The 8919-nt window shown below is 44.3% G+C and overlaps 1 protein-coding gene across 1 annotated transcript in view; it reads right to left on the bottom strand.

The window, feature by feature from the left end:
* The window catches only part of LOC119267489 (protein IWS1 homolog A), a 5210-nt gene extending 4995 nt beyond the window's left edge, over window positions 1-215 (bottom strand). The window contains exon 1 of the mRNA XM_037548875.1: window positions 10-215. Within this exon, the coding sequence (XP_037404772.1) occupies window positions 10-78 (69 nt within the window). The 5' untranslated portion in view covers window positions 79-215. The remainder of the gene's footprint in view (window positions 1-9) is intronic.
* Window positions 216-8919: the final 8704 nt, after the last annotated feature.

Genomic DNA, 8919 nt, shown 5'->3' with positions numbered 1-8919 from the left:
GATGGTTACCACGCGGAGCTGGTCGGAGAAGAGGGCGTGGATCTGGGGCAGCAGGTCGAGCAGCGCGCCGTCGGCCATCGTCCGGTGGCTCCGCTCCCGATCCGGAAGGCTGTAGAAGCCTTGCTAGGGTTTCGAATTGGTGAGCGGCGGGGGAAGACGAAGGGGGAGTGGGCGCGGGCGCGGGATTGGATTGGGGCTGGGGGGCGGTTTTCCCGCCTCCCCTGTTTGTTTTGTTGGCGCGGCCCGTGCCCGGGTGAGGGTCCTACGGCGCGCACTTCATTTGCCGAATGAAAGCCCGCTCGAGCTCGAATGGTTGTTTTCTTTTTACCTCGGTTTTTATTTACTTCACATGTTAGGTTTGTTTTAAGTCAAACTTTATGAACGTTGACCAACTTTACAACAAAATATTAAAATCTACTCACACCATCCTGAATTACCTGTCGTAGAAATTGATGTATCTATTGTTGCCCGCAAAAAAATATTAAATCAATATTGTTCACCACAAAAAAACTAAATCAATACTGTTGAATTCATCACTGAATACAGTTTCATATACCATATATTTGTTAATATAAATCTTTGTATTCTTTTCTATAAACTTGGTTCAATTTTACTAAAAAAGTCACTAGCAAAATAACAACTTGGTCAAATTTTATAAAATTTGACTTGGGACAAAGCTACATGCAAAGTATATATAAAACGGAAGGAGTGCCATTTCTTACGAAGGAAACTTGAGTGAGTGTTTTCGAAACACGGTGAAAAATGGCACTCACAAAAAAATGTAAGTCTATGTAGATATATATCTATATCTATACCAAATGGTGGTGAATTTACCCTACTTAAGGTGTCACCTTTGTCCTGCGTGGAGTGCCACATCACCAGCGAAGATCAGTCAAAGAAATAAGACCCTAAGAAAGAATATGTTTTTTAGACAAAAGAAAAGAATAAGTTGAAGGAGGGGATATGGGAGCAAATGTGTCCATGCCCAAGCAAGGTATCTCCTAGTGTAGGGATTTCGCCACTAATGGGCCACAACACACCTCCTAGCCCAATAAGGACCACATGGCCTAAAGGAAAAAAAAATTACCTAGTTCTACCCACCCAGAGTAGCCTTGGTCATTTGTCAAGGATCCATGAGCTATATAAAGCCCCCCGTTGGCATGTAACTCACTCACACTCGCTTAAATACACTCAAGTGGAGGGTCACTCTCTTCTTCCAAGTCACTTCAAGAGGGCAAGCAAAGGGCGAGAGCTCAGGGTCCGAGAGACTTGTAAGGCTCAGACTAGTCGGGAATCATGGGACTCCAAAAACGGCCGCACTCCCAAGTGCATCGTGCCTCATGCACCCCTCTCGATGACCCCCCATAGGACATAGGTCACGCTCCCATGAGGCGATGATGTCTACTGCACATCTTTATTCTTGTAGACTTGATTGGGTCTTCAAACACAGAGTTTTGTAGGACAATGACAAATTTCTTTCAAGTGGATGACCTATTTATCAATCCATATGAGATGTATGATGAAGATGGTTCTCTCTCAAACAAACTTGCGATCAAAGTACATAGAGTCTCTTGTGTCTCCAACACACACAATATATTTGTCAGTTGTATAGGTGCATTAGTTCGGCGAAGAGATGATGATAGTTGTGTAATATGGATGATAGAAGTATGTCTTAAACATATATGATTTGAACTATGCCACTATCTTGTTTTGGAAACATAAACTAGGATGATATAGACAATACAATGATCATAGTACACATATATTTTTTGTTTCATGCTGTTATTATGCATTACATTGCAATAGAAGACAAGTTAGTATAATCTTGTCCACCTTACTACTAAACTGGTTTACCAAAATGAGTTTTATATACTACATGCTAAACATATGATGTGTCTGCTTGTTCCTTTTTTAGAATGCCGACAAAATATTGAAGGAGAGTACCCCATTATGCAATAGTAAAGGAAGTAAAGAAAATAAGGTTCAAGATTGCGAGACACCTTGCTGGTCTTCAAGAAAGCTGATAAAACTATTTTGAAGACAGTGAGACAACTCAAAGTCCTGTCTTGATGTAGTGTTCAGTTACTGGCCACTACCGCTGGCACAAACTCTTCGAACTCGATGCTTGGATCAATTCGGCTTTTTAAGTCTCAACTACAAGCTGAAAGACATCAACTGTGTTGCGACAAGAAACCAAATGAGCGAGGAAGTTTCTACAGAATTCATATGCATATTTTCTGGTGCAACAACAAGAGTTGAAGGATTTTAGCGTAAAACAAGATAAAGTTAATAACTTGCTAACCTTCTTGCCAGCACGGTGGGTATCCGGGATATCGTTTCTTGAGCTCTACTGAAGTGTTTTCAGTTCTACATTTGTTTTGCTGTCGCGTTTATTTGCATCAGTGGCCAACTTAGATGCCCAATGCATGTAATATGCTGCTTTGTAGTTTCCTATATTTGCATTGGTGACGATTTTTTATGGCTAGTGAATGTAATTAAATATATCTTTTGATTTACTATGACATTTAACCCGGCATTAATTTACTTAAAATGCCAGATACCTGAAAATTAAAATATAATGCCGAGTCAAAATAATTAAAAGATATGTTTAATTTTCACTTCACTTGAGGGTATCTGGCATTTTAAGTAAATTAATGATGGGTTAAATTAATTAAAAGATATATTTAATTTTCAGGGTATCTAGCATTTCAAGTAATTAAATATATCTTTTAATTTTGATGGCATTAATTTACTTAAAATGCCATATACCCTAAAAATTAAATATATCTTTTGTATATACATAGACACGCCATGGTTTTTTTAAACATCGTGCAAATTTGTTTTGGGAAGGAATTATTGCTATGAAATCAATAAAAAAACTGGAAAGAGATTAATAACCATTAAAGGTACTATTGCATGCAAACAAAATATGGAAAGCCATTATTTAATGGGTTATACACCATGCACTAATGATATTAGCCGCCATAACAGGCCTAGGTGCCTAGACACCTAGGTGTCCCACATAATTCACCTATATATATACCTGGTCTATTCTCTTAATATTAGGAGAATAGTTATTCTGCTAACACTTTCGAACTGCACCATCAACGCAAAGGCACATTATTGTTGAAGCAAGAGCGCTGCGGTACTGATGCGAGTAAACTTTCCGTCACAAAAAACTACACGCGGTTTTTTCGGTATTGTTTTTCCTTCAATTTTTAAATCGTTTGTCAGAATGAGCGTGTAATATACCGTTGGAAAGCTATGCATTAGGCGCAACTTTGTTATGTTAAATTTCTTTTTGGAGATTCATCACAGTTTAAGAGCAGTACCGAAAACGGTGCGGCGCCCGACAAGTGGCAGTGAACGTATTTTCGCTTTTTTCTAAATCGCTCATCGACATGAAGCAAATGATACGCCGTTGGATACATATTGTCAATGTGTAACTTATATATATTAATTTTCTCTAATTCGTTACGGTTTAACAGCAGTTTCAAAATTATTAAATTGCGGAATTCTGTTTTTAATTTTTTTTGCATTTTTGGTACTATTTTCATTCTGATTTTTTAACGTTTATCGAAACGAGGCATGTGATACGCCGTTCGAAAGCTACAGACAAGGCACAACTTTGATATGTAGAAATGCTTTTGAGATTTCTTGCAGTTTTAAATTAATTTTGAAAATGGTGTGGCAGACGACGAGTGGCAACGACCATTTTTTCATAAATTTTTGGAAATCGTTGGCTGGACTGACCCAAATGATACACTACTGGAAAGATAACGACAAGACGTGATAACCCACAAGTATAGGGGATCGCAACAGTTTTTTAGGATAGAGTATTCAACCCAAATTTATAGTTTCGACACATGGAAGCCAAAAAATATTTGCAAATATTAACAACTGATTGTCAATTCAACCACACCTGGAGATTAATTATCTGCAGCAACGTAATCAGTAACAAAGTAATATGATAGTTTTGATAATAGTAGCGGCAACAATATTAATGGTAGCAGCAATAGCAATAGTTTTGTAGCAAGTGCAACCGTAACAATAACAGTGGTAACTTAGCAAGAACAATATAATATAAATTTGTAGGCATTGGATCAGTAATTTGTTGGATGACATTCATCATGTGACAGTCATAACCTAGGGCGATACGGCACCAGCTCTAGTTCACAAATATAATGTAGGCATGTATTTCGTAAATAGTCATATGTGCTTACGGAAAGAACTTGCAAGACATCTTTTATCCACCCTCCTGTGGTAGCGGGTGATGCGGCTTGAAGCTACGTCGGTATTTCCTCAAAGAGGAAGAGATGATGCAGTACGGTGACGGTAGGTATTTCCCTCAGTAATGGAAGCAAGGTTATCAAACCCAGTAGGAGAACCAAGCAACACTACGCAAACAACACCTGCGCACAAATAACAAATACTCGCAACCCGACGTGTAAAAGGGGTTGTCAATCCCTTTCGGGTAACGGTGCCACAAATTGACAAACGGACGTGATAGAGTTATAAATATTGATAGATCGAACGCCAAATAAAATAAATTGCAGCAAGGTATTGTCAGGACCCCGACTCGATGTCACATCGATCTAGCCGGTAACACCTCATATCACCTTGCGGCCTCACGCACGGTATCCCCACGGGTGTCGCCTTACCTTTGCCCGGGACCGTTTGCGCATTTTGGCTCACGTATATGATAGTGTCGCTAGCATCCATATGATAAAGAGCCCGGGCTGACATGACTAGTCGTAAACCCAAAGTGGCACAGACTTACAGGGACAGGCATCCATGACCCAGCTTCGAACGTGTCGGTCATCAGCAAATGGGTCCGGGCTGTAGCACTGGGCTAGCAGGACTCCGGTAAACCGGGCTGTAGCGGGCTAACAGGACTCCGGTACTCAAAGCGTGACATTTCCCCGAAGGGACAGACACAGGAACGAAGAAGGACACATGCCGGCCAGCCTAAGTGTTCCAGAGCAGTAGCAAGCTACCATGGCTCAGCGGTAACACTAGGAGACATTTCCCGGTAAGAGAGGCTACTAAAGATAAACAACTAGATAGTCAGATCCCACACATACCAAGCATTTCAATCATACACACAATATGCTCGATATGTACAAATACAACGAAGCATCACAACATGACTCTACGACACAAGTACTTTATTTAAGGCTCAGAGAGCCATACATAACATACACAAAGGTACGGGTCTCACGACCCAACATACAAGTCATACAGTCATACAAACCAGCAGCGGAAGTAACTTGTCTGAGTACAGACAACTAGTGAAATAAAAGAGGCTTGGAAAGCCTAGCTATACTACAAGGTCCTTCACAAGCTCAGGGTCACCACCTGGGTCTTTAGCCTACTCGTTGATGTCAACGTCTACATAGAACCCATCAGAAGGGGTTGCAGCGTCTTCTGTAAAAAATGTAGATTATAGCAACATGAGTACAAAGGTACTCAGCAAGACTTACATCAGATCCTACATACATGCATATTATCAAGAAGGGTTGGTGGAGTTATTGCAGCAAGCCAGCTTTGACTCTTGGCTAGACTATCCTACGATACTCCAACTTGAAATGGTTTTGCGCACACGAGTCCACTACTCACCACTTCAATACACTACCGAGGATCCACCTCCGTCTTCCTACGGAAGAGCCATCCTCGGCACTCACACTTATCTTGAGGCTTTTAGTAGTTTCCATTTACTTGTCTATGAACTGTATAGGCAACCAAGTAGTCCTTTACCGCGGACGCGGCTATTCGAATAGATCATGTTAACCCTGCAGGGGTGTACTTCTTCATACACGCTCTCACCACTTACCGTCGTTTACACGACATGTACTCGGCAACCTTCAAGCGGAAGCCCAACGTGGGTGTCGGCCACGACCTACCTAATCACCTAAGCCTCCAGTACAGGTTTATCGCCTATTCAGGTTCCATCCGCAGGGAGTCCGGCCGAGGTTTCCCATACGGCCCCGAACGATGTGAACAGGGTTCCCGAGATACCTAACGGGTATTCGGTACACCCGGCCACGTACCTACCGCATCACAGCCCACCCCTACGGTCAGCGCTGTCCACGGCCTCCAGTAGGCTACAAACACCAGAAACTACTTGCAACTCCTGGACGGAGAACTAGGGTGAATAAGAAGCCGAGAGGGTCCATTGGTTTCGGGCCCAATGCATGGTAGTAGCTGATTCTTAAATCACACATACAGATCTCAGTGCTTAAGGTCGGCTTCAATGAAACAACCCACCATGTACTCCTACATGGCCTCTCATCGATACCTTTACCAAATCGTGTTCACCACACCACTCTCATTACTGACATAAACATTTCACTCTAGCCCATCACCCAGATGAACCAGACCTGACACGACTCTAAGCATAGCAGGCATAGCAAGGTAGGAACAACACATACATATGGCTCAATCAACTCCTACACATGCTAGTGGGTTTCATCTAGTTACTGTGGCAATGAAAGGTTATGCAGAGGAAATGGGTTCAACTACCGTAGCACACAGCAGTTTGAAACGCGTTGTCTTAATGCAGTAAAAGAGAGCAGGAGCGAGAACATGGGATTGTATCGATATGATCAAATGGTTGGTTGCTTGCCTGATGGTTCGATGCACTGATACGGTTCTTCGTTAGGGTAATCACGGTACTCCTCGGAGACAGAACCTGCCGCAGAGAGCACCGATACACAAACATTACCAAACAGTATGCAATAATATGATGCATGCATGAGACATGGCAAAATGAGTGTATTGGGCTAATGCAACTAAAACCAGAAGGGTTTGAACAAATTTGAATCAAGGATTCAAATTTCAAATTCAAATATGGCCTTTTAAAGTGCTTTTCCTTGTTCTGCTTAAAACATCAATTTAACTTGTTTGATCATGCATGAAAATAGTACAGATGGATAGATTGGATTTTTCTGATCATTTTTCATATATAATTTGTCCAATTTGGAATTACAGAATAAAAGTTATGAATTTTTGAAGTTTAAATTATATTCTGGAATTTCCTGATTTAAATTAAATCCAGAAAATCAATTACTGCGTCAGCCTGACGTCAGTGTGACGTCAGCAGGTCAACGGGACAGGTCTGGGTCAAACCTGACAGTGGGTCCCGCATGTCAGGGTGATTATTTTAATTAAAACTTAATTAAAACTAATCCTGTTTAATTAACAGGGCTGGGCCCCACCTGTCATTGACTCAGGGGAGTCAACCAGGGCCCACCCGTGGTCAAACCCGGGTCGGCTGCACCGGCGTTTAGCCGCCGGCGAGCCCGACGCGGCGGCGGGAGTGGTTTTGGCCATTTCGGCCACCAAATGGGCCGCGGAGACCACCGGAGGGGAGCTGAGGACAAACCGCAGCTCTTGGCGGAGTCCGTTGAGGTCGGGGTGGCCGGAGTTGGCGCCGGCGACGACTTGGGCGGCCACCGGGGTTCGGCCGAGGACGAACTTGACGCTAGAGGGGTCGGTGAGGCTCGGGGAGTGGCTAGCTAGATGCTACGTGACACGGTGAGCATGACGGACACCAGTTTGTGGCCGGAGGATGACCGGGAGCACGTCGGCGACGAGCTCCACGGCGGTGGGTGCGGTTGAGCTCCGGGAGGTTGCTACACGGCTCGGGAGCAAGAACGGAAGGGAGGGGAAGATGGCTAAGCTCACGGTGAGTGCGACGGAGTCCTTGGAGCGGCCGGAGATGGACCGGAGCGACGACGGCGTTGAAGGGGATCTCCGGCGACGGTGAGCTCGGGCGAGGTCGGTGCGGTGGACTCGGGCGTTGCGAGCGCTCGGGGCTCGGCTGCTCGATGAAGTGGACAGCGGCGGAGCTCCTGGACACGGTGGCACGGCGTGGGGTGGACGGAGGGCGTGGCTACGGCGAGGGGGTGGCGGCGATGGCGTCGGCCATGGCTGGGGCGTGCGAGGGGGAGGAGCTGGAGAGGAGAGGGGGTGTCTGGGGGGTTCGGGGGAGAGAGGGAGGCTGATCCACGGCGTTAGCCGGGCGAGGAAGGCGGCGAGGCGGCGAGCAGCTGCGTGGCGAGCTGCGGTGCTCGCCGTCGAGCACCTGCCTGCCTGCCTGGCCGGAAGCAGCTCGCTGGCGCGGTGCTGGGCTGGGCCGGCAGGTGGGCCGGTACTGGGCGACAGGTAAGCTTTTCCCCTTTTTTTCTGTTTCTGTTTTTATTTAATATATCTGCAACTTTGTTGAATTTAATAAAATACCTAGGCAACTTCAAAAATCACCAAATCACTCCTGGTCCATAGTTGGATTATTTCCAACATGAAACATTTTAGTTTGGAGGTATTTGAGCATTTAAATATTTTATATAATTTTAAATGCCCAAATTCAAATATTTATGAATTAATTCAAAAACCCTAGGATGGCCTAGGAAAATGTGCACCACTTTTGGCAGAGGTTCTGAACCAAGACAAAAATGATGGGCATTTTAGAAGGGCATTTCAGGTTCATTGAAAAAGTTTTTAGTAAACCCTAGTTGGTTTCAGAGGGGACTGGGGGTTCTGTCATCCCCATTTCAAGTTTCTGATGAAGAAGTAAACATGATGCAACACTCTAATGCATGGCTAACTAGGATGTGACAACTCACCCCCACTCAAAAGAATCTCGTCCCGAGATTTGGGTTCCTCCGGGAGGAAGGCGGGATACTCGAGTCGAAGACGATCCTCCCTTTCCCAAGTTGCTTCATCCTCAGAATGGTGCGACCATTGAACCTTGAGAAACTTGATATTATGACGTCGAGTGGTACGCTCGGCCTGATCGAGGATACGAATGGGGTATTCTCGATATGTAAGATTATCTTGGAGATCAAGCGTTTCGTAGTCCACTCCACGGATAGGATCCGAGAAGCAACGCCTGAGTTGAGAAACGTGGAAGACATCGTG

The sequence above is a fragment of the Triticum dicoccoides genome, chromosome 3A (genome assembly GCF_002162155.2).
Source record: "Triticum dicoccoides isolate Atlit2015 ecotype Zavitan chromosome 3A, WEW_v2.0, whole genome shotgun sequence".
NCBI lineage: Eukaryota > Viridiplantae > Streptophyta > Magnoliopsida > Poales > Poaceae > Triticum > Triticum dicoccoides.
The sequence above is the reverse complement of the archived record's forward strand: the minus strand, read 5'-3'. Positions and strand labels throughout refer to the sequence as shown.